The 26025-nt window shown below is 47.0% G+C and overlaps 1 protein-coding gene across 2 annotated transcripts in view; it reads left to right on the forward strand.

Moving 5' to 3' along the window:
• Positions 1–8982: 8982 nt before the first annotated feature.
• LOC119436105 (transforming growth factor beta regulator 1) overlaps positions 8983–26025 on the forward strand; it is a 28224-nt gene continuing 11181 nt past the window's right edge. Inside the window, exons 1-3 of one of the 2 annotated variants that reach the window (XM_037702850.2) lie at positions 8983–9765; positions 14206–14502; positions 17976–18190. In XM_037702850.2, the coding sequence (XP_037558778.1) occupies positions 9289–9765; positions 14206–14502; positions 17976–18190 (989 nt within the window). In that variant the 5' untranslated portion in view covers positions 8983–9288. The remainder of the gene's footprint in view (positions 9766–14205; positions 14503–17975; positions 18191–26025) is intronic. The other variant, XM_037702851.2, reaches the window with a different exon arrangement.

Raw genomic sequence — 26025 nt, forward strand, 5'->3', positions numbered from 1 at the left:
TTGAGGAAGGCCGGGACTGGAGGCGACGCAGCAGGCCTCTGCCATCAGGAGCATGGTGGAGGCGGTCGACGTGCCTCAGCCCCTGCTGCAGGAAGAGGAGCGACAGAGGCCATGCTCCAGCCTCCGCAAGGGTAGCGGCAATCTGGGAGCTCCGGGGGACGCCCAGGCAGAGTCGGATGGCCGCCCGGTGCTGCAGCTCCAACTTTTCGAGGCGGCGTGGCGGCAGCGCCACCAGCGGGAGGGCGTACCGCGCAGGCGTGATGTGGCCGCCGCCTCGTAGAGCCGCAGGGCCCACTTCACCGAGCAGCCCTCTCCATGGGCAAGGAGCTGCGACACGGCCTTGCGGACCCTGATGGTCTGGGTCTGCATGGCCCCGACTGCCGGTAGCCAGGTTAGCCGGTGGTCGATGCGCAGCCCAAGGTACGACACAGTCGTACTCCATGGGATGCGCACGCCTTCCAGCTGCAGCCGGGGAGCTGAGCGCCGTGCCGCTGCTCTCGGGTGGACGAGGAGGGCCACCGTCTTCCCCGTCGAAACCGAGAGTCCGATGCTTCCCAGGTAGGCGGCCGTGGTGTCCAGGGCTCTCTGGAGGGCCAGGCACACGTGGCGGCTTGACTGCGGCGGTCCCCGCACCCACAGGGCGATGTCATCCGCGTAGATGGAGCACTCCACCTTGTAGTGAGGGTCGGTCGGCAGTGCAGCAGGCAACCGGGCCAGGGCGAGGTTGAAGAGAAACGGGCTCACCACTGACCCTTGTGGTACGCCTGCTGCGACCGGACGGGGAGTGCTCCTTGCATGGCCCACGCGGACCCTGAGGGTGCGGTCGTTCAGGAACGATGACAGGAACCGCCGCAGGTTGCCGCCAATGCCCAGGAGGTCCAGAGCCTGCTGGACGACCGCATGTGGGAGGCCATCGAACGCCCCCTTGACGTCGATGAGGAGGAGCATGGCGAGGTCTCCGCTGGCCCTGGCGTCCTCCAGGGTGGAGACGACGTCTGCGATGGAGTCCGCAATGCACCTTCGGCGCCGGAAGCCTGTCTGCTGGTCCGCGAGGAACCCGCAGGCGCGGGCCACCCATTCGAGCCGTGCCAGAGCAATGGCCTCCATCACCTTGCAGGCAGCGGAGGTGAGAGAGACCGGTCGGTATGAGGACAGCTCGTTAGCCGGCTTATTGCTCTTCAGAATGGGGGCCACGATGGCTGTGCGCCAGGCCTCCGGCACCTGTCCTGACCACCAGATGTTGTTGTAGCAGTCGAGCAGGCGTCGTTGCTCACTGGTGGCCAGGTTGCGGAGCATCTGGAGTGTCACTCCGTCTGCTCCCGGTGCACTGCGATGCTTGCCCCTCCTCAGGGCCGTCTGCAGCTCGTGGAGAGTCAGTGGGTCCTGGCAGATGGCCGCGATCTGGCTGGTCGCCCACTCCGGATGCAGCTCCAGCAGGCAGGTAGGCGGGTTGGCAGGGGACCGCTATGCTAAGCGATGCTATTTTTATACTCTGCTTTCACTCTCTCTCTCCCCCGGTTCGGCGAAGCTATCCAACACCACCTATAGTGGTGTTGGCATAGCGCGCGACGCGCGCACTCTCTCTCTCACTCTCATTTTCTCTTTCTCTCTCCCGAGCATAGCGCGCGAGGTGGTTGCTAGGCAACGCAGTGGCAGGCGGCACACATGAGCTCCGCTGTTAAAAGATGCTTCTCGAACAAACGCCTAGGCGCGCGCGCCAGCGAACATGTCCCAGAACACGGCCCCAGCCCTCCTCCTCCCCGCTACCTTGGCGAAGCGGCGCGCGCCGACGGGAGGCTCGATGATGATGATAAAAACTTTTATTGAAAATAAGAAAGTAAACCTTGGGTTACGGGAAGATATGGTCAGGTCCCTAGTCCGGGACACCGTTGGCAAAAGCCGCTGCCCGTGCTCTTTCGATGAGGGCTCGTTGCTCCTCGAGGTCCGAGCTAGACAGGGCCGCCTCCCAGTCCTCCCACGTTGGCTGATTTATTATGGCAATACTGCTATTTTTCTGACAAGCCCATACCATATAAGTCTGCCTTTTGGCCACAAAATTTGCACTGCGCCGAAAAAGACTCGGGCTCTATGGCGTGAAGCCTAGATGGATTATTAAAAGACATAGTTTGTAGCCGACGGAGGTGACACTCTTCTGATTTATTAAGACCCCTAGCGGGCCCCGGCAGTGTCTGCCTCTCAAGGCGCAGATGCTGTAGTATCTCTGAGTATGTTGTTAACGGAGTGGGGGAGACAAAGTCAGCAAAGGAGGACGTAGAAGGATCCCGGGGAAGAAAAGCTCGGGCTGAAGCATGTACACGCTCGTTTCCCTCAACCCCCTCGTGACCTGGTACCCATATCAGCTGCTTAGGTGCAGCGCGAGTCTTAGCTTGACAAAGAATTTTGCATGCCAGCGGCGTGATCCTACCACGCATATAGTTTCTATAAGCGGCCTGCGAATGTGTAATAATGTATTCTGACGCGGAGTGTGTCGCGGCTAGGGCTATCGCCACTTCCTCCACAGCCAAGGTTTCCCTGTCACGAACTGAAAGCCCGTCTACAACCTGCATTTGGTGCACCACTGAGATTGTCGATATCCCCTTTACAGGGCCCGCAGCGTCCACGAAGAAGGCTCCTTCTGTTCTGGAATAGCACTTGTTCATCATCTTGCTCCTTGCCACTCTTCTAGCCTGATGATGCTCCGGGTGCATGTTTTTAGGAAGAGGAAGCGTGAGGAATTTGTTCCGCCACTCCCGAGGAATATCTTGTCGTCCAGCCACTTGTTGCGGAAAGCCGATGTTCAAATCCTCCAAGACCTTGCGGCCCGTCTTGGTTGTGGCTAATCGCATTACCTGGCTTGTAAGATGGGCGCTAATCAATTCATCAGCCGTATTGTGTACTCCAAGTTGTAGCAGACGCTCCGTAGATGTTTTCATGGGCAGACCGAGCGCCTTTTTATAAGCCGTTCGAGAAAGTCCCGGAGCTTTCAAGAAGACAGAGGGAAAGGGACGTAGCCTTCCACGTACTGCAGCGCCCACCCACTTTCTCGGCGCCCCTTTCCGTGTAGATTTTTTGAGCGCGCTTACAAAGGCGCGTGCCGCATGTTTTAGGTCAGACACAGGCCAGCGGCCTCCTCCATTTTTTCAATGCCAGCCAGATGCGGCCGATCCAACGGTTCACCACCCTCTCCGATCGCCCTTTCCTACTCTCCCCCGTCGTCTAGCGTTCGCGCCTGTCTTACGGTCGTGGGGGAGAGTTACCCTCCGGGTGGCGCCTTACTACGGAAGTCGGAGGAAGTAACCCTGACGCGAGTTTCTATTTGCGCCTAAGCGCAGAGCCTAGAGTACCTAGAGTTACTGTATATGCTCCATATACAGTAACTCCAAGGCGCGGTAAGGCGCGCAGCCGAAATGAGCGCATCGCCAGCCTCGGGTGTCGCGCGCTTTCTGCGAGCGTCAAGGAATACGTCTTTATCATGAAATCAACGTTTTATCAGCCCGCATCATTACGCCTGTGAAATTTTACGGGCCCAGTTCGCATTGCGTTGATAGATTCAAACGCGTTTTTGTCCTCAGGATCAGGATCATAGGGGCTGGGGGCTTCGGAATAATTTCGACCACTTCGGGTTCCTTAACGCGCGCTGACATTTTAGGGCACACGGGTGCCTTGCATTTCGACTCCCTCAAAATGCGACCGTCGTCCTCGAGGTCAGCAGTATTCACCCTATGCGTGCCATACGTACGACCTGTAAACTACAGTCATTACCTAGCTGATTACTTCTCGACATACAAACCACTTTTTTCCAGCGCTTGCAGACCTGTAGCATGTCCTTTCGACGCTCAAATAAGCAATTTCCTATGTTTGCAGACAGCAACAGATCTGGTCATGAAAGCGTTTATTTAAGTGAAGAAAACAACTATGAGAAAATTTGACCGACAACACGCAAGATTTCAGTGTTTTTAGTTTATTCTCACTGCCCTGCTGATTGACACCTTTAAGCAAAAAATGAATCCTTGTGACGCAATAAAAACGTACAACTGATGCTGTCAGGGCAGCAGAATGCTCTAGGCAACCAATTTTTGGCACATCACCAATTGATCAACTGCATAATAAACTCTGCCACAGCTTTGGCATGTAAACGTGTTAGACTGAATGCACGAGTAAGTTTGTTTTCAAGGGCATTGACCAGCTTGTAGAATGATTCTGATGGATATAAAAGGCCCCCGAGATCCCTTCTGTTTGTTCTTTAGATTCCACAACGGTTTCCTTGTGAAGCTGCCCAGCCAAGTAGATGATATACAGCTGGCAAGTCCTTCTCCAATGAAGAACACTACCATTTTGGTTAACACAACAGGCGCGACATTTCGGCGTAAGTAGACCGGCGTAAGTAGACCGACATGAAGAGAGGCTCGATGACCACGAGGAGGCGCGTGTGAAACGGTGGTGTTGATGAGAAGCGCTTCCCGTGGGCAGCGCGTGCGAAGGGACACACCTGTAGCGCTGCACTGCCGACCCGGGCAGCATTGCATGTGTAGCGTGCGTTGGAAAATGTGGCCCGACTATTGCTAACTGATTGAACAAGCGTGGTGTGAGCGCGCACAAACAAACATGAATAGATCACACTGAATGACTGCAGACAACGACTGTCAAAACGGTGGCAGCAAGCGCATACGCCGCAGCAGCGGGCGAAGGTACGTGCGGTCTATCGCTTCAACGGAAACTGAGCGGCGAATGCACGGCGCATAAAGGTCAGAGCCGTGTGGAGATAAGCGACGGTGCGAGCGAGCGACGAGCGCGGTTGTTGGCAGAGTAGAAGTGCGCCCCCCCCCCCCCCCCCCCCCCCCCCCCCGCTCCCTCCGGCGCTGGCTTCCCGCTGCCTTGCTTGCGCGTGGGAGATTGAGTGCGTTCGCTCTCCGTGATAGCGCGCGTCCCCGCGCGTCCCCGCACGCTTCCGCTCGGGCATACGGCGCGCGGCGAAGATTTTATCTATAGGGACGACGACGGCAACGGCGACGGCGACGCCGACGGCAGAAATCCGGTTGAAGTGTCCATATAATTGCTATCGCAATAAAAAACAGATGGTGGTGATCAGATTGAGCTAGCGTGAAAGGCCTCGTGAATAATGCTAGGACATAGCCTCCTATGGCTAGGATGACAATGCCACGACGATGCTGTGCATAGGCGAAAAGTTTTCATTTTTCCGGGGGGGTCTGGGACCTGACCAGCTTTCCGAACCCTACCCATGTACCCAGCCTGTATATATACAGGCTGTTTCACCAAACACTTTCAAAAATTCTTAAAGGTTGCCTGTGGCAGATAGCTCAATTCTAGTTCATGAGCTGGTCTACTCGAAGAGGCGAACATTACTTGTTCAAGAAATTGAAATGCATGATCGAATAATTAACAAAAAATTACTAATTAGGTTTTTAACTAACTAACTAATTAACTAACCGCCTTGCGAACTCTACGGCTACAATTTGTAAATTGCAATATGGGCCATCAGGTAATTAGTTTAAATCCTAATTAGTAAATTTTTGTTAATTATTCGATTATGCATTTCAATTTCTTGGGCAAGTAATGGCCGCCTCTTCGAGTAGACCAGCTCATGAACTAGAATTGTGCTATCTGCCACAGGCGACCTTTAAGAATTCTTGGATGTGTTCGCTGAAACACCCTTAACACACACACACACACACACACACACACACACACACACACACACACACACACACACACACACACACACACATATATATATATATATATATATATATATATATATATATATATATATATATATATATATATATATATACTGCCACCTGGTGTTTTGAGCCAGCCAACAATCATCATTGGGTGCCCAGCAAAAACGGAGAAGACGACGAAGTCGAAGATTCCGCGCCAGCTGGAGAACCGTCCCCTTCGTGTCTGGCATTCTTCGTGTCTGGCTGCTGGTATTGTTGCTTGCGCTTGCCTTAGCGCGTGACAATATATATATATATATATATATATATATATCACCTTTAATAAAAATTACACAGAAAATTCGAGTGACCTCGGAAGATTGTTTAGTAAATTGACGAGCTTATATGAGTATTTGCAAGACCTCAGCGTAGGAGACAATTCAGTTCTACTGCCCGAGTCCCCTCCTACCACCATGCAAGAGAGTGGTATCTCTCGGATGAGCCATGAGACAAGCGGATTCAGTTAAACACGTTAGGGAGTTATATTTGTTTTGTGCGCATTTCGTCGCGCAAATACTCATTACTGAAAAAAAAAAAAAGTCATGTAACGCCTTGTAAATGTATACAAAAGACACAATCAAGAAATCTTTTCCTGACGAAAGGTCAGTTATTGAGAAGATTATAAGACATAACATATATAAAAATTAAACGATATGTAACAATTTCTGAACACAACGCCGAATAAGTATAATGTGATTTCATAACGCAATAGTTTCATTACTTGCCAAAGCATGCCTTATGCCCCTGGTTTCGTTTATTTTCCGGGGGCAGAATAAAAGATAGACACGTCTGCGCGCCGCCGCGCAAACCAGTGCCTCAAAAGTCCCTAAGCGATTATGTCCCTAGGCACCTAGGAGCTCCACGATTGCCATGACAACACGTGTTAAGCGGAAGTCACATGACCCGCAGCGCCACGCCCCCGCTCTAAGTCGCGACCTGGAAGTCCATATATGTACAAGTAATCCGTATGTTACTCTATGGCGCAGCATTAAAGAACGGGCATGCGGGCAAAATAGATGACGATTATTGTTGTGGGATAATATAACCCCAAAGGGTGCAAACTTTTTAAAGAGTGTATATCATAGCTCTTACAAAAAAAGTTGTCGCAGTTTCACCTGAAAGGCGAAGCATCAATTGCGATAGCAAATTTGTAGAGAGCTATACGGAGTAATTATATTAGCTTTATCAGCTGTATAAACTTGGACACGCAGCAGCACCGGCAACACGCAGAACTATTGTCGACGCCGTCGGCGTTTTGCCCGCGTTCGCTCAAAATGCGTGCGGCGTTGGTGACTGTTGCCGGAGCCTCTGATATAAATAGGCACTTGGTGCCGCAGCTAAACGTCGCCTCCCTTCCCTCCCCCTTCCCCCTCCCCCACGGCCTCTCGCGCGTCGGAAGAAGGTGCGTTTGCTCTACATATATGGTGATTGTAAAGGAGGAAAGAGACGCTTACTTCAGCAGCCCTTAAGCGAGCACGGCGCAGAACGCGCGTTTGTTCTCCGCCGTGCGTTCACTCCCCGTGAAAGCGCGCGCCCCTCGCGCCCTTTCACTCGCACATGCAGCGTTCGGCGCGCGGCGACGATTTCATCTCCATTGACGTCATACGGAACCTCACGGCGACGGCGACGGCGACGGCGACGCCGACGGCAGAAATCTGCTTTTGAGTGTCCATATAATTGCTATCGCAATAAAATCAAAGCCCCTTTTTTAAAGAAAGATGGTTGAACGGGAAGGTTTCGCCCATATGCAAACTGAATCAAAGTCCAAAGCCAACGACCACGCAACGAACCCACGTAGGGTGCCTCGATGCCAAGCGGCGATGCCAAGCGGCGCTTGGCATCGAGGCACCCTAAACCCAAGAAGTGCTGATCGACCCGATGCGATGCATATGTGATTTGATTGCTTGTTTAGGATTGTATTTTTTTAACGTTTAAGTTGAATTAAGACACATTTCATTAAGTTGCATAGCCTTTATTTTAGATCATGTAGCCGTTCATTACACGCACACATTACAGACACGATCGCGCTCGCGCTTACGTGCGCCTACGGCAGTCTCTTCTGCTGTGCGCTGCACACGCGGCCTACCCATCGTGACAGCCGGGATTGATTGATTGAAAACTTTATTATTCCACCGAGCTGGGGTGCCCGCCTCTTAACCTACACGTAGGTGGGGGGAGGGGGGGGGGGGGACGAAGCAGTCCCTGCGCGTTGAGGACGGTGAGTTTTCACGGCCTCAACGGCCAGGCGGATTGCTCGACTCTGATCGTCTTCAGCCTCGCTCTGGAGCAAAGCCGGGAATGCATTGCCTGACACGCGTAATGCAGGGTAGCGTGGCGTTGCAGTTCCTATTGTTCTTATCGGTACAACTGCGAATGTAAATTGTAGTGTTCTACTATACGTATGTCGTGCGCCGTTGTGTGCGCAGATGCGCAGATAGTTCCATTGCGTAAATTGGCTTCCCTGCAGTGCGTTTTCGGCGCTCACAGACGAATCAGTGAGACATAGAGAGCTTCGATCGCTTTAAAAGTTTGCACGCTTTGGGGCTTATCTTGTCCCACAACGATAATCGTCGTCTGCCTCGTTTGCGTTTTCTTTCTTGAACACTCTGTGCTCGCTACTTTACTGTCGAGAATGCTATGCGTGATGCTCTCCACGCTTATGGGCAACCAGCGCTGAAACTTCGCGTGCCTGCAGCAGCGCCATAACACACAGCCTAGCGAGCGGTAGAAGCAGTTTTCAGCTGCACATGCTGCGATTTCGCGTTATCAATTCCACCGCTAATCTTGAGGTACATGTGTCCAGGTTTTGGTCTGACTGGGAACCGGCGTGATAGAAGGTATGAGCGCATGCGCTTTGTTCACCGCGCATCAAGTAGGGCCGTATGGCCAAAGCTTGGCTCGATGCATAGAACGAAAGCGAACGTTGATACTGGCGCGCGTCTGCTATCATCCAAAATGTCGTACCATTTTCGCGGCTTCCCTATCGGATGGTGTCAGCATATCTCAGCTGCACACCCAAACTGCCGTAGCGCCTCCTGGCCAGCGCTGGTTCTCCTAGATTCTAGCCACCCTGACGCTGATGACGCGCAGGAAAGGTGCAAGACAGATGACGATTGTTGTTGTGTGACAAGATAAACCCCAAAGGGTGCAAACTTTTTAAAGAGATAAGCCCGAATGGTGCCAACTTTTCTTCATGTAAGAAAGCCAATCCATAGAAAAGCCATCGCCGACTATGGATGAAATGCCGTAGCCGAGCCAAGCTAATATTTTCGTGTTTGTTTCATATGAACCAAAGGTAGCATATTCTATGGTAGCATTAGCATGAATTTCTTTCTCTGTGGGTAGCATCTGGATGCGGTAGTGATGTCTTTTATTGTGGTTTATTGAAAGCAGTAATGCAATAATTAGGCAAATGTGGAAGTAGCGGCGGAGCCTTCTAATTGGTTCCTATTCTGTGCAAGAACTTTTCATTGGAATCACGGCGTTTGCATGTTTGAGTGAGCCTACTTGTTTTGACTGTAAGTAGGCAGCCAGGTTCAAAGTAAAGATGACTGACGACGTATCAGATGATTCTAGCGACTTGGACGCTGGCGTTCCAGCGCACACAATTAAATATTTTCCTCGTAGTGGTCGTCAGAAAGGACCAAGTAATTTGGCCCTCAAACGGGCCAACCTTATGTTTACAATGGAAAATGAACGCTACCGCACCAAATGCCGTAAGCTTGAGCGCTTTATGAAGGATTTAGTCATAGAGAGCGCCGCCCTCTGCGACCAAGTGGCGCGCGTGCAAGAGTCAATCTTTGTGGCCAAAGAAGAGCGACGTTTCCTCCTGAAGAAGTTCCTCCAGTACCGCCAGCAACGTGATGGACCCGTTGAAACAGTGCGGCCAGCACCCGTCAGTGCTCCAGCGCAGGCAGGTAGTTCGACACCGCCGACCACACCAACACTTGGCGGTGTTTCGGACAGCACCGACAAGGCGCAGGCAAAGGCTTCAAAAAAGGTCCTTAAGCGACGCAACACTAAGGTTTGTACACAGTTGTTAGCAAAAGCACCTGTTGCTTAAGTTACAACTGCCCTGGACCCTTCGCTTAAGTTTGAACGATGGAGAAGTGAAATATGCACATCGCACTTTTCATTTGTCCGAAGGGATATGACTTCTGATTTTTTAGTAATGTGAATATGGATGTTGGGTTGGGTATTGCAGAAAAGGTTAGTTCTGGTGTGCTGCAGTTAATGCGTTGCTCGTGTGCTGCGCCTAAGTTATGTGGAGAAGAGCACATCTAGAGGAAGCAGTTCAGATTGATAACAGACTTTGGAGATATAGAGCTTGCTATGCCCATTTGCTATATATCTCTTCTTTGTGAGTAAGAGGGGAAAGTGGAATTGGCATAGTCCATTGGAGGAAAAAGTATCTCCGTCTGGCATAGTGACATAGAAATGTCACATTGTGGTGTCACATTTCTTATATGATGTGAGACAAGGGCAGTTATGTTAGAGGATGTTGCAACACCCATGTCCACCTTTTCCTGATTTGCATTCCTTTATGATCTTTTCTACCTGTACCACAAATGTGCATGCCATCTCATCATTGAATGATAGCAACCAATTGCAGGTTTGTTGGAATTGTTTGAGCAGAGTGTGCCCACTGGCTGAGTGATGAAAATGGAATGAAAATACAGCACGAGCATGCGTGACTGGCCATGTGTCACATGCCCTGCACCAGGCCTGATTAGGTTGCATTTGCAATGATAAGATAAGGCTGTGAAAGGTGTTTTAGAGCTCCTTCAAAAGGTGCGTGTCTACCATAATGGGTCTAGCTGATGTGATGTGGCTTACAAGGTTATAACACTTTGTGTGAAGCCCTCAGACTTTTTATTCATCATCATCAGCCGATTTTTATGTCCACTGCAGGACGAAGGCCTCTCACAGGGATCTTGAATTACCCCTATCCTGTGCTAGCTGATTCCAAGCTGCACCTACCTGCAAATTTCCTAGTTTCATCACTTCACCTAATTTTCTGTCATCCTTGACTGCACTTTCCTTCCCTAGGCCCCCATTCTGTAACTCTAATGGACCACCAGTTATCTACCCTATGCATTACATGGCCTGCCCAGCTCTATTTTTTTTCTCTTAATGTCAACTAGAATAATTTGTTGCAATTCATTCCCAGTGTTGGTGAACATGTCATCGTCTGCAAACCAAAGGTTGTTGAGATGTTTGTCGTTGATCCTCACTCCTAATTCTTCCCAGTCTACAGCTTGAACATTTTATTATTTTGCTTAATTTGTTATCTATTATTTATTATTTATTTTATTATTTACACCTTTTGTTATTGAACTGTAAAGGACAAAAAGAAGGCTTCTGAGGTACATATTACTGTTTTAATATTTGTAAGGGAAGACATGGGGGGGGGGGTGTAAATTATGATCTGTATAGTTTATTTTTTCATAAACACTTGGTTTTCGTTGTGTAGACAGTGCACAGTTCCATTTTTACTATATTTAGTGACAAATCAAGAACACGCTGGCAACTACCCCTCAGTAAGAACATGTACATTTATGTTTGTAGATCACTTCGTTCAATTGTCCCACTTCTTCCCTCTCCTTGGTCTCCGCATTCCTGCCATTGCCTTAGTAAAGCACTGCCTTGGCTGGAACCTGCTCTTCTTAGGGCATAGGGGCATATTTGTAAGGTTCAAACAATACCCCTGCCTGTGGAGGGATTCGCTCAGCCTTCTGTAGTGCATTTTATCTGCTGTAGCCTGCAAGTTGCTGTTCATGTATTCATGGGGATGGCAAGGGCACTCATTATTGCTTAAGTTGGGACGATGCCTCTTCTAATTTGTTTCACTCTATTAATGTACCTGTGTTTCTGCTGCAGGCTGATGCTGTGTATGTAGTGCATGGCCATGGCATGTTTGTTGTGGAGCCACTGGTTTGCCTCCTCTTCATGCCTGTGCCATCTAAGAAAATTATTGTCTGGAAACATGGAGTGGGACGGAGTGCAGGTTCAGCATGCTTTTGTGGGAGAAGCCTTTCCTGCAGTGATGACTTCTCACTGGCAATAAGTGTTAAAGGGCCCCTCACCAGGTTTCATTGCAAATTTTGGTTATACACTAAGTTGTTATGTGCCGTTTACAGAGCATTTTACCGAAATATTTTTTTTTTCAAATAGTTTTACGATTGGGGGAGTTAAGAGAAATTGAACTTTCTGTTACCATGCCACCAGGAGGCGAGCGTCACTGCAAACAGCGACACACTCTGTCTATTTGCCTCGACTAACTTACACAAGCAACGTTCCTTCCCCGCCTCCTTTTTTATTTTCTTTATCCTTTTTTTGCTGTGCGGTGCATTTCAAGTGGTGGTGTTGTGCCTTTCGCATTGGATGATTAACCAGAGCCACATGCCACTGCCGGTGATATTGCAAATAGTGCATCTTGCTTAGAGGCATCTGTGCGTGTGACCTTGACTCTCTCACTCGTTGCATGACTCCATCCAGAGGAAGGGCGCACGGCTTTCTGTTTGAAATTTTCACCGATCTTGTGCCACAAAGCCGTTTCAGTCTTTGCGGACACGATCACCACCATGTGATCTGTGTGCCACACTTGTTTATTTGCAATGCCCAAACCTGGTGAGGGGCCTTTTATGAGTAAATTTTTTTTTGTCGGGAACCTGATTAGCCATTTAAGTAGATCAGGCTGCTGCTGTTCCTACAAGCCTTCTCGGTTCAGAATGTATTTAAATATGGCTTTTTGACAGTGTTAAATTACAAAATCTAATTCCTGTGGAAGTGCCTCCACCCACCCCCGACATGCACACGCACGTGCACACACACACACCTAGATAAACAGGTCAATCATACAATTCATTTATGTTCATGGCAAGCTGAAAACTTGTCTGTCAATTTACTTCCTTCAATGTGACCCTGACAGGAGATACAAAATTTATTGGATTTATCCATCGTTTAAACTAAAAGCAAGTACTTGGAATGCATTTGAGCCATTTGGGTTTTTTGAACATCTGTCATTCAACCTAAAGCAAGTATTTAGAATGCATTTGAGCTATTTGAGTTTTTTGAACATAGTTTAATTAAATGTTGGCCAAATGAGCCATTGCCATGTTAGCGGAAGTTGACTGTATTATCATGTGCTCAGCTGAACAGGCTGCACCCACTAATAACGAAGACTGCTTTGGAAGAGTTGTATGCGCTCAAGTTTTGACTCTTGACCACCCATGACGTGGTTTGAGGGGGTTATGCCTTTGAATTTGTATCATTTGCACACCCTTGGTATCTTTTAAGTATCCTGAAAGCAGTGTTATCCATGATCGAAAATATCCGAAATGGGCAAGCATAGGTCTTGTACAGAAGGCCCGAAAAGTCACTTGTAGAGTAGTACTGTTCTGTTGATGCTTTCATATTTTTCTAAGAGGCATTTTGCTTGGAGCCAACAGTTGTTTTATGTAACCTTAGCCAAACTGATAGTACTTGAGTATATACAACTAATGGAACATTGTTCAGTCATCTTGAACATCTCAGAATATTTTGTGCTAAATTAGCTAAATAGTTAGTCATTATGCTAATTTTTAAACATTCATGTTAGGGTGCAAGTTATTTTCATAAAGTCCATTAAAAAACACACAATGCAGCGGCTTCCATGAAGTTAACTTTTCTGCAGTTTACTTTTTCCTGTACCGTAAAAAACAACAAAAAAACATGAAGTACATAAATGACATCACCATATAGTAGAAGTGTACCCTGAATTGTAGCATACTCCAACATGTTCTTCAGGAGTTCAAACCTACATACCAGCCACACAGAGGCAACTGGTCTGGGAATCCAGCAACTTCATTGTTGTAATGAAAAGGTGCCATGGTTGGAATGCTCTTCTCTTCATTTGCAGCCAGCATGCTGATGTCCTTTGTAAACATACTTGAGAGTGTTGCAATTGAGAATGCACGTATGTGCAGTGGGGTCTTTTAGTTTTGCATATTTTGATGTCTTCTTTTAGAGCCTTGAAAAAAGGGCCATGCAAAAAGTAAGTTCATGAAAACAACTTCATTGGGTTTTCTGAGCAGTCAACTTTTTCAAATGCCAATGTGTGCTCTAAAGTAAATATTTAAACATGATCGTAATTTATCTTGCATAATTAGAACAATAAATAGTTGCCCTCACCTGTCAGGTACCACTTTAAGATCTCTGGTTCAAGTAACTTGAAACACCTTGCGAATGCTGTGCCAAGAAGCTAGTGCACAAATACCGTTTGGTAAATTTGTAAAATTTTAATTTCCTGTTTATTTGTTACCACTATCCTTATGGTGTGCTGGTGTTTTTAGGTAAATAGTGTTTGTAGTCTTTCTACATTGTTTCTTTTATGCACTAATATGGGTGTTATTCCTGTAGTACACGGACATTTGACCAGCCGTTTGAAACCACCTTTGTGTGAAGCCATGTTCTGTTTCTACAGGAGGGGCTCACCGAGGAAGCACCGCGACCTAAACGGAGAAAGCCAGCAGGAGCAGACAAGCGACTAGTAGCACCTATTCCACTGGACTCATGCGGTCGACCCTTGTTTCCTATTGTGTTGCCTGGTTGCAAAGTGCATAGCCTTGGGGAGATTGTCACTGACCGAGCTGGATTCCACTGCCAGGAGAGCCTGTACCCTGTTGGCTACTGCAGCTCCCGCATTTACGCAAGCATTCTTAATGCCAATCATGCCTGCATCTACACATGCACCATTCTGGATGCTGGCACTGGACCTCGGGTATGCTTATGCTTGTACAGTTTTAAATTTGGTTTTTACTTCTCACAAATTTTGTGCACTTTTTCTGGTTTTTGCTTTTAAAAAGGATTTTTAGTTTTCCTGTCAGTATTTCTTTTCATAAAAACACACAAACGCACACACACATTCTCGTAATCATTGTGAGAACTTGCATTTGTAAATTGTAGCAAAAAGAACGCATGTTGTACTGCTGAGGCCCAGGGGCCAAGTGAGACAACAGTTGCAAACTGCAGCTTAGTAGCACAAAAATTAAACTCTGGGGTTTGATGTTCCAAAACCACAATCTGATTAAAAGGGTGCTATGTAGCAAGATGAACCTGGTTTATATTGGATTTTATGCTGAAATGCAAAAAAGCTGTCATGTACAAAGATATTTGTGGATGTTTGTGTGTTGGGCAGTCAAATAAATAATTTTAGTAAATGAGGAAAATAAAGGTCCCTAAGGTTGAGCCTAGTGGTACTGTGGCAAGGAGTGTGATAAGAATGAATTAGAGGCACATATTTGTACATGTTTGTCTGTTTGCTTAAAATCAGATTTGAAAGCTATATCATGTTTTTGGCTTTAGCTAAACATGCATTGCAGCTAAACATGCAACATTGAAATGCAGTGTGTACATTTATTTCTGTAACCCACCCCTTATACCCGCCGTGGGGGCGTAGTGGCTGTAGTGTTGCGCTGCTAAGCCTGAGGGTGCAGGATCGATTCCAGGTCATGGCAGCCACATTTTGATGGGGGGTGAAATCCAAAAACGCCCGTGTACCGTGCATTGCATGCATGTTAAAGAACCCCAGGTAGTCACAATTAATCCATGGCTTCCCACTACAGCGTGCCTTAAAAGGGCCCTGCGGTACTTCTTTGAATATGGTACATAAATGCGCCTAGTCACTGTGCTGTGCTTTCGTAAACATCTTACCCATGCACATGCAGCTACGAACCTAACATTTGCTCGAAAGACTGTCTGATTTTTCCTTCATAGTACCACCTTTTGTATTTAGTGATCTACTGATCAGCAAGATAGCTGTTTGCTGGATTTATATGTCATGACTAAGAAGCACATTTATTTATTTATTTATTTATTTATTTATTTATTTATTTATTTATTTATTTATTTATTTATTTATTTATTTATTTATTTATTTATTTATTTCATACATACTGCTAGCCTCCATATGGAAGCTGTTGCAGGACATGGGAAAAAACATTGCACAAAAATATGAATGACAAATTATTGTACACTTTGTTTATACTGCAGTTAACGAGACTTAGTTAAGCAGTACAGTAAGAGGGTGGGGCCTTGCTGGGCCAGCCCTTAACGAAGAAGAGAAATTAAGAACAATGGGCAAGACTATGAATAAAAAATCTTGGTGACTGGATAAGGAAGTGGCACCATCTGATGGGTGCAAATAATACGATACCACTGGGCTTATGCAATTATGGGCAAAGAAACGTGGGCATGAGCCCTCACACAGAATAGACAAGGCGCGAATGGCCATCAAAGCATGGAGCAGAGGAAAAAGATGGCCGGCTGTCCGTCCCTTTCTAAGGACCCAGCCGACATCAACTACCAGAGTTGCTTGCTTTGTGCCTTCAAGACAAACTACTCTCGCAACAGTCCATCATAAGTCGTGGGGTGTACCCTGCACCTCCACCATTACTGTTATATGTGAGAGGTGTTGATATTGAAGGCACGAAGCTAGCGATTCAGGATGCTTGATGTCAGCTGTGTCTGGTGCAGAGACAGCCAGCCGAATGTCTTTCTTCTTTACTGTGCGTCTCAACTGTCATGTTTTCTTTGACTGTGTTCCATGCAAGAGTTCATGATAATACTTTACTGTTCTGAATCATTCACTTAGTAAAGTCATAAAATGTAGATTTATTATTATTACTATTATTTTTTGTTCAACATGAACTCCCTCCAAGATATGGCATTGCGCTGTTAAGCATGAGGTAGCGGGATCAAATCATGGCCACGGCGGCCATATTTCGAGGGCAGCGACATGCAAGAACGGCATGTATTGTGCATTGGGTGCATGTTAAAAAACCCCAGGTGGTCAAAATTATTCCGGAGTCCCTCACTACAGCATGGCTCATTGGCTCATAATCATATTGTGGTTTTGGCTTGTAAAACCCCAGAATTGAATTTTTTGTTTAACTTCCTTTAAGACATTGTTCATTAAACCACATTTTCTGACAATCTGAACAATTCTTTGTTTTGTTTCCATGCACAGTGTAAAAAAAAAAAAAAAAAAAAACTTGCTAAGATGAGCTCCTGCATGTGTGCCGAATCTTTTTACAGCGTTGCACCATTTAAACATACTGCATCACCAGACAGCACATTGTTTTTTGTTGAAGCATTGCTTTACATAATGAAAGAGGATGCAATGGAGAAAGCAACAAAAATGAAAGAAATAAAATAGTCTTGCAGATTTTGTATGCACAAGTGTACTTTCTGTCTGCAGCAGTAGTATGTGGGGCCTCTGCATGTGACATGAAAAAACTGCTTGTTAAGCTTATATTTTAAGTCTGTAATGGTCATGATTATTTCCTTTCGAACGTAAGGCAGGTGTGTTCGTTTATGTAGAAAGGTGCTGTACAATATTCCTAAAAAATTCTTTTTCTTTTGTTACACTTAAGATAAATGCATCTGAGCAAATTGTTTCACAGACATGCTTTTTTTTTTCTTTTTTTCCCATGGTTGTGGACCTGTTTCCTCTGACACAGCCTGATATATTTTTGTCTTTTGATAAGCTGAACAGTCTTCCAACCTTCCTTCATTTGCGTGTTGAAGGAGTGTATGGTACATAGAAAATTTTAATTCACATTATGGAACATTAAACTGTTTATTTTACAGAATAGTATCTTTTGTGTAAGTCTTTTTAAAATGGAAGAGCTCTGTGGCCAGTTTGTGAACTTTTACAGCACAGTGTTGGGACACACTGCAAATAAATGAAGATGGCCTAACTTGGTGGCCTCTTTGTACAGGCTGTAAAAAGCCAAAATTATAGGTGACAGCTTGTGATAGGACAGAAGGCATACTGTTCGACTAATTTATCACTCACAGATTGGTGCTCGCAGTTTCAACTGGCAGTAAACTAATTTTTTACTAAAAACTGGCCTTGTTTTTTTGCTCAAGTTTTGCTCTTTTTGATTTCACCCAAAAGATCTGCACACAAATGGCCATTAGATTCTTGAGGATTGCATTTTCCGGTGATCGATTGTCCATCAAGGCAAATAACAGTGCCCCTGGTTAATAATTGCTCTGAGTCATGGTAAGAGTCTACGATCATTGCAAGTATAGCAAGGTAAAATGTGTTTTGTTAGACGCATGAAAGTTAGATATTTGTTGTAAAGAAATCTGTCCAGGAGAGGTGAATGAATAGCTCATGTTAGCAAGGAATTAATTACGATGTGTGTTATTGCTCTTGTTTTTTTTTTTTTTCCTTTCCTTTTTCAGTTTGAAATTGTTGCGGAGGATGCACCTGAACGACCTTTTGTGGGCAGCAGTCCGGATGAATGCTATGTTGCCCTTTTGAGAGCAGTCAATCGAGCGTGCGGGGCGGAAGTCATTGTGCCTGCGGCTCGAGGTGCAGATTTTTTCGCTTTGCCTCATCCAACTATTCAGAACCTGGTCCAGAGCTGCCCTGGCGCACGCAAGTGCCCCAATTACAGGTTAGCTTTGCATTTGAACTGGCACATCTTGCACATGCATGTATCTCGTTCATTTTTTATAAATATTTTTCGTGTGTTATGTTCAAGTGAGAACCATCTGGAACTGGCTGCTAAGGTTTGCGGTAACCCATTGTTCAAGCCATATGTTAAGAGGAGGGTGAAGTGACAAAGAGCTTCAGACTTTTACAGTGTGTTTCGCCAAATGGAACCAAGCTTTAAGGGACACTAAAGGAAAACACTGAATTCATTGACTGATAAAGTATTCTGTCTCACACTTTTTTTTTTACATTAACTTCACAGTAATGGGTTAACTAGAATAAAAAAATGAAGGCAAAACTTTTTGAATTTCATACCGAAACCCCAGCACCAGTATGTTAGTGTGACGTCACGGATTTCAAATACTTTATACATATTTGAGCCACTGTGGCATATAAAATTTGTTGAATATTGCTAAGTTCAGTCTTGGGCTCTTTTAGAATACAATGTAACCCATCTTTACCTATAATAAAATTAACTAGATCTGAGCAGATGCTGTGAAAATCCATGACGTCATGGCAAGCTGGTGCGGGAACTTGAATGTGGCAGCACCAACCCTCTTTCGTTCTTGCAACATTTCTGGCTAACGAGGCATCTTCAGGCAATAAGAATGGCGGTTTTTGTATTGTAGAAGGGTAATTTACTAATACAGCTCAAATTATTTTTCTCTTTAGTGTCCCTTTAAAGGGATACGGACACGAAATCAAATTTTACGAAAATGCTGAAAATGAATCCTCCGTGTGTGATTGTATCGAAAAGAAGCAGTCACTTAGCTCATTTTTGAGCCGATGGCTTTATTTTTGGCGTTTTTGTGAGTGCGTGCCTCGCCGCCCGACCCGCGGGAGTTGGAACGCGTGACGTCACGACTAACTCGTCGGATAACCAGCCGGCCGGCCGCGGTCATTCGAAGCGCGCTGACGCTGTCATCGCGAGCATGGATTCGAGTTCTGGTGCATCTACCAGCGATGAGAACACGTCTGAAGACGAGGACCATTCCAACTTGGCAAAAAATATTACCGCTTATGGTTACGAGCCTTCCGCGTCAAGCGACGAAGAGCAGGCCGCCGTGGAAGTGCCGGTCAGGTTTTCGCGAACCGTAGCTCGAAGATTTCGCTTTGCACCAGACACTTATGCAACAATTGTTTGTCATTTCCTCTGTAAACTTGCTTTTTTAAGAGCGCACGCAGGCGAGGCAGCTGCGGGGTACTTCAACACTGCATGCAACGGCGGCCGCATTTCGATGGGGGCGAAATGTGAAAACACCCGTGTACTTAGATTTAGGTGCACGTTATAGAAGCCCAGGTGGTCCAAATTTCCAGAGTCCCCCACTCCGGTGTGCCTCATAATCAGATCGTGGTTTTGGCACGTAAAACCCCATAATTAAATTTTTTCAGCACTGCCTGGATGACTGAATAGTAGTTTATGCCGGCAAATGGCAGCACCTGTCTGTCGTTCTGCCCAGTTTTTTTCTGTGGAGAAGCAGAGCTGTGTGTCTGATCTCGCGAGTCGCGCTCGCTAGCCTTGTATTGTTTTACTATGCTTTTCCAACATTTTTAAAGACTTTACTGCCTTCGTGCCCAGCCTCGGGCACCTCGCCCCAGCCTCGCCCTAACGCTGCTCAAGAAGGCTGCACGTGAACGAAAACAGTAACGACATCTTTTCGCTTCCTCTTTTCCAACGCGCCGCTGATCATTTTTGCCTTGCATTTTCGCGAGAAGACCGATGACACAGCGTCAGGCTTTAAGCATTGCCTTTTGAGCGGCATGCCGAGGCTTTTCAGCACAGCCGGGCTGGTCACATAGTCATCGTCGACGAAGTGGTCCGCGCAAATGAAGTCATTTTTAGAGGTCTCCAGGCTGTGCGTGATGACTAACAGGAAGGTATCCAAAGTTTACGCACCTTCTCGTCTCTGGGAAACGTGTTCGACTGCGTGTCACGACCGACGATGCTGGTATAACAGCAATGTCTGGGCATTTCCTTCCGCCGCGACGAACGCGTCAATACCGAGTGACAACCACGGGAAGGCGCATGTAAGACGCACCAACTGCGTGGAGCGCCGACGGGGATAATGTTTCGGATGGACCACGTGCGAAGATCGCCGAAAGGGGTTAAACAAACGCTGCAAGGCACCAGGGGCGTAGCCAGAAATTTTTTTCGGGGGGGGTTCACCGGCCCGACTGGGGGGGGGGGGGGGGGGGGGGGGGGCAAGCTTCTGCTTTCCTCTAGGTCACGTGATCCCCTCGCGTGTGCGTGTGCTTGTGAAGAAATTAAGGAAAAAGTAAAGTAAGTTCAGTAAATACAGTACGTACGACAGGTACAGTGGGCGTTTGGAGCAACGGTCTCTCATCGCGCCACTGAATTGACCAGTCTTCCAAAACGCATCATTGAGACGACCCGTGCGATCGGAGAAGACATCATTAATTGTTAATTTCCGTTAAGCTTAGATGGCGTCGTCCTCGTCGGGGCGAAGTGCGTTTCACAAGTCAAGGACGGCTATACGCGTGAAAATGCACGTGTGACCATGCTCTACCTACTCCCATACCAATAGCTTGTTCGCTGCGTCTTTGCGCTAGAAAACTTAGATACGCGCAAAAACGCGTAAGGCTTTTTTTTTTTTCGAAGCTTTCGTCGCCCTGCTCCCTCATACGAGAGGGTTGCATTTCCTGCGGCAAGTGCATGGGCCGCTGTGTCTTCCGCTGTGTGCGAGCGTGCAGCCGTCATTTGCCTTTTCGTCAACAGATTCAGAATTGTACAGAATATTTCACCGCACAGCATAGATATGGCATGTGTACGCATTTTAAGTAGTGCGTGCAACTCGTTTCTGCTTCACTTACGCCGGTGCAAACAGGAAGCGGCTTTGTACCTCGCAGAATCTCGACTGATTGGTGTACTAGTGATGCAGGAATGAACTCCGGTATTGTTCAGTACATAGTGCACATAATCAATTTCTCAGGACGCGTGAACTCCGACGAGAACTGTCAGCGCCTGCAACAAGAGTTTACTTACGCTGTATTGTGCACAGCAGTAATTCATGCTTGTCGGCTGTTTGTTTCGTGCTTTCTATTGCGAGTCGGTGGAATTTCACTGCGGTCATCAACCCCTACGTGTGTACATTGCTGGTTTGGGATTCCACAACTGAAACAGCAACTACCAGCCTTCCGTAATTGCTGGTTTGTGATTCAACAACACAACAGTAATTACCAGCCTTCCGTAGGGGCGCAATCGCAAACAAGAGACGTTTCTCGCACAGGCTAAGCCTACGTTCACACTTGGGAAGCGGCAAGCGGGCGGAAAGGCCAAAGCGGCTGGAAAATTTTTTCCGCACCTGTCCAAGTTGTTCACATTTGTTTTGCTACCGCCGCGGCCGCTGCTGCCGTTTTCGTCCAGATCCATCTCGTCTGCGTACGTTTGTCGGCGTGGTGGCGCTCATTATCGCATCATGTCGAGCGGTATGTTCATTCTTTGACCCACGTACCGTCATCAAAAGTGATCATTTTACGCAACTTCGCGTGTCATCTGCGACCTTCGGTAAATTCCTCGTTGGCGTTCCGTAATTCTCCGCACACGGGCGCGGTAGCGCTGAGTCACAGGTTGGTGCCTAGGCGTGAGAATATTTCTTTAATAGCTTTTATTTACAAGTTGTAATAACATTTCATCATTTCGTATTGTCGGCGCCTCCAGGACACCAAAGGGGCAACGGGAACACCACAGCTAAAACCCGGGCTGGCCCTTGTGTTGGGGCTCGCCAAAGCCTGCGCGTCCTACGTGAGACCTACGCTCCCAATCTATCGTCGCGACGAGAAAAGCACCCCGCGACTTCTGCAACATACCGTACACGTGCGAGGAGAATTATGGAGCGCCAACGAGGAATCTGCCTAAGTATTGTCTGCCGTGGAAGTGGAAGAAGAAATTGCTTTTATACTTCTACCTACTTGTTTTCTAGAAATGTACAATGAATAAGCGGAAGACGCAGACACCTCAGAAACGGCGGTGGTGGGTTCGCCTGGCTTTGCAAAAGCGCGAGAAATTGGGTCACGCCAAGGCTTCGTTGCCGCACCTCCGGTCGCGCGACGTTGAATACTATCGCGAGTATTGCTGACAGTACTTTTTAGTGCCACTCTTGTTGTAGAGCAAGGGCTGGTTCTTGATCGCGTCGATCAGCATTACAGCCTACACTTCTGGTGCCATGTTCAATTTTACGACCGGTTGTTTACATGCTAGTGTAGCTTGCAGTGAAGCAGAACGACTTTCCGCCGCGTTTCCGCTTCGCCATGGCGAAAAAATCGGCCCGAGACTGATTTGGCTCGCAGCTTGTTTTTCTGCCTGTTTTGCCGCCTAGGTGGGCGGATTTTTGCAAGATTTTGCCGCTTGCGACAGCTTCGAGACCAAGTGTGAACGTAGCCTAAGATAGTGCGCGAGCGCGGCCTAACCGGCACCTGAAGGGAAGCGGCGGAAATGTATACCGGAGATTTCGACCACCTGGGGTCTTTAACGTGCATCTAAATCTAAGTAAACGGGCCTCGAGCGTTTTCGCCATCATCTAAAATGTGGCTGCCGCATTTGTTGCTTCATTTGTTGCACATTTGTTGCTTCAGAATGCGGCCGCCATATTCTCGCCCAAAACTTCACAGAGTGTCAAAGCCTTGACAAACACCGTGACAGTTTTTTCCATATGCAGACATGATTCGCTGTAAATTACCAACCAAACGGAAGCGCCCAGGAATGAAATTGTGATAGTAGCACCGGTTTCATGAATTATGTCAGCGCGAAGCGACGAAAACAAAGGACGCGAAAGTGGGGGGGGGGGAATTTCGGGGGGGGTTTGAACCCCCCCAACCCCCCCCCCCCTGGCTACGCCACTGCAAGGCACTGACACCCCCAGAAACACTGCGATGGCTGTGGCCGACCGTGGCCGCGCTCGCGCGCGGTTGTGATGACGTCAAATTTCAGCTTCTGCTGGCGGCCGCTTGGAGGCAAGGTGCAACAGAAAATCGCGAAAAAAAGATGTTTCTCGTTCTTTTTTTTTTCAAAGCAGCTTGTTGTATTCGTCATTTTGAACAGTTCAACTTTTGTTCCGACGCAAAAAACCACCCGCTAACTTTTGTGTCCGTATCCCTTAAAGCAATGTGTCACAGACATATTACATCAACAGCATGTTCTTGGCAGCTGTGTCGAGCAAGTTGGAAAAATTTCTGTAATCTACATGGAACATGGGAAAGGTTAACATTTACAATTATTTTCTACCATGGCCACATACACTGCTGACGTGGAAGGCAACGCAAACATTGCTGAAGCTGTTGACGACGAGAGGCTTTGGTGACTATTTATAGATGTTCTGTTCTCTCTGGGGCATGCACACAGTGTTCTCTTCCTTCTTTATTATTTTGTTCTCTTCCTTCTTTATTATTTTTATCCTTTTCTGTTCCATCTCCCTGCAAAGGTTAAACAACTAGACATGCACCTGGTTGATCTCCCTTTCTTAGTGTTCTTTGTATCTTGTTTCCTTTAGCGTGTTTTGTTGTATGTGTCTGTTCATTAGTACTTTTGTTACTATTGCTGTGAATGTGCAAAGGTCTCAGATGTGTTTGGTACATTTACCCACTGGACAGCAGGAACCTTTGGCTTTTGTGAGTGAAAAGTGTGAAATATCTACAGTTTCAATATGTTTGGCCTTTTATGGCTGGGGAACAGAATCAGCATGCTAATCAAGCAGGGGGGGGGGGGGGGGGAGGGGTCGTCAGGACTAAAATATTAGCATGATCATTACTCTTTGATGAAAGATTCAGGGCTGCAAAGGTTCACCACATCCAAGTTTGCACTTTATTGAGCAAGGGACCATAATATATCTCTTAAAATGAAAATGCAATTGTAAAATTGAACTAATTGAAATCAAATAATATTTGTGTGGTGCAGTGGGGGGAATGCTGCGCCAATTGCGCCATTTTGATACTTGCGCAAATTGCTGTGCCAAATTGCCGAAAGCGGAAAAATGACTGAATTTAAGCCACGCTGTGCCAACACAACTTTCGCAGCTTTGGCTCTGGCAAGTGTTACCGAAAGATCGCCGGCACGCTGCTGGGCATTGTGTGGTTGGTCTCTGAGGTCTTGTAAAAGTAGCTTTCGTATTCTGGCCACCAGTAGGAACCAGCAGCTGCACCTAATTAGGTCCCCTGAATAAAAGTAAAGGTACTAGCTACATTCTTTTATCTTCCCGCCTGAGCCAGCAAGTGAGGGCAGGCGAAGAGGTTCGGGGCTTATCCGCGCCTCCCTGTTGATGGAGTGAAGACACATAATTGTGCTGGAGCTGTCGCAGCGGAAACATGCGTGCGAGCAAGAAGGCAGACTAATGGATAATGACATGTTACTGCGAATACGTTTTATTCTAAAATATTAATTTCCAGATTATACTGCAGTTGTTGTTCATGGCTGGGTGGTGCATATGCAGAGTGTGCTTATATGGCACAAACTCCTCCCGTCGCTAATGGCTCTGGCACTGCGAAGCAGCAAACCTTATGTTACGTCCGCCCCAGTGACATGGGCCAATCACTGTCGGCAAAAAACTTATGCTTCACCGTTACGAACTCTGTAATGGCCACTATGTTTTCGTTTGGATAGAATTTTATGTGGTGGTTAATTGGAGCAAAGCACGTAATCATCCGTAGTATCTACACAAAGGCCCATTTAGAAGCAAGATTCCCCAGAAAGTGTTCCCAGAGATAAGGAAAACGCATATTTAAGGTGGATACACACGCGAGGGCAAAATCCCGCCTGCTCCGCGGACAAACAGTGACGTCAGCACTTGAATCCGGCGCAGCCGAGTTAGGTCGCATTCGCACAGCCGGACCGCCTTTTGCGGAATCCGCGTGCTTACTCTCGACTCCAACGTTTATTAGCAGCTGCGCGTTTGCGTACTCGGCGTGCCCTATATGCCATAGCGCTATGAATCCCTCGTAAGTTGTGTCCGTAGTGCGGAATCGAACCAGGGACCCCTCGCTTCCGAGCGCGCAGCGTTAGCCCACTACGCCACGAAGCGGACTTTCAAGGCCCTTCTAACTTCATCTATAACTAGCGATGAAGTTAGAAGGGCCTTGAAAGACATGACCAGGGGAAAAGCGCCTGGAGAAGATGGAATAACAGTAGATTTAATCAAAGATGGAGGAGATATCATGCTTGAAAAGCTTGCGGCCCTTTATACGAAATGCCTCACAACTTCAAGTGTACCAGAGAGCTGGAAGAACGCCAACATTATACTTATCCATAAGAAGGGAGACGTTAAAGAATTGAAGAATTACAGACCCATTAGCTTGCTTTCAGTATTGTATAAAATATTCACCAAGATAATTTCCAATAGAATCAGGACAACACTTGACTTCAGTCAACCAAGAGAACAGGCTGGCTTCAGGAAGGGATATTCTACGATGGACCATATCCATGCCATCAATCAGGTAATCGAGAAATCTGCGGAGTACAATCAACCTCTCTATATGGCTTTCATAGATTATGAAAAGGCATTCGATTCAGTAGAGATATCAGCAGTCATAGAGGCATTGCGTAATCAAGGAGTGGAGGAGGCATACGTGAATATCTTGGCAAATATCTACAAGGATTCCACAGCTACCTTGGTTCTCCACAAGAAAAGTAGAAAGATACCTATCAAGAAAGGGGTCAGGCAAGGAGACACAATCTCTCCAATGCTGTTCACTGCATGCTTAGAAGAAGTATTCAAGCTCTTAGACTGGGAAGAATTAGGAGTGAGGATCGATGGCGAATATCTCAGCAACCTTCGGTTTGCAGATGAC

The sequence above is a fragment of the Dermacentor silvarum genome, chromosome 1 (assembly GCF_013339745.2).
Source record: "Dermacentor silvarum isolate Dsil-2018 chromosome 1, BIME_Dsil_1.4, whole genome shotgun sequence".
Classification (NCBI taxonomy): Eukaryota; Metazoa; Arthropoda; class Arachnida; order Ixodida; family Ixodidae; genus Dermacentor; species Dermacentor silvarum.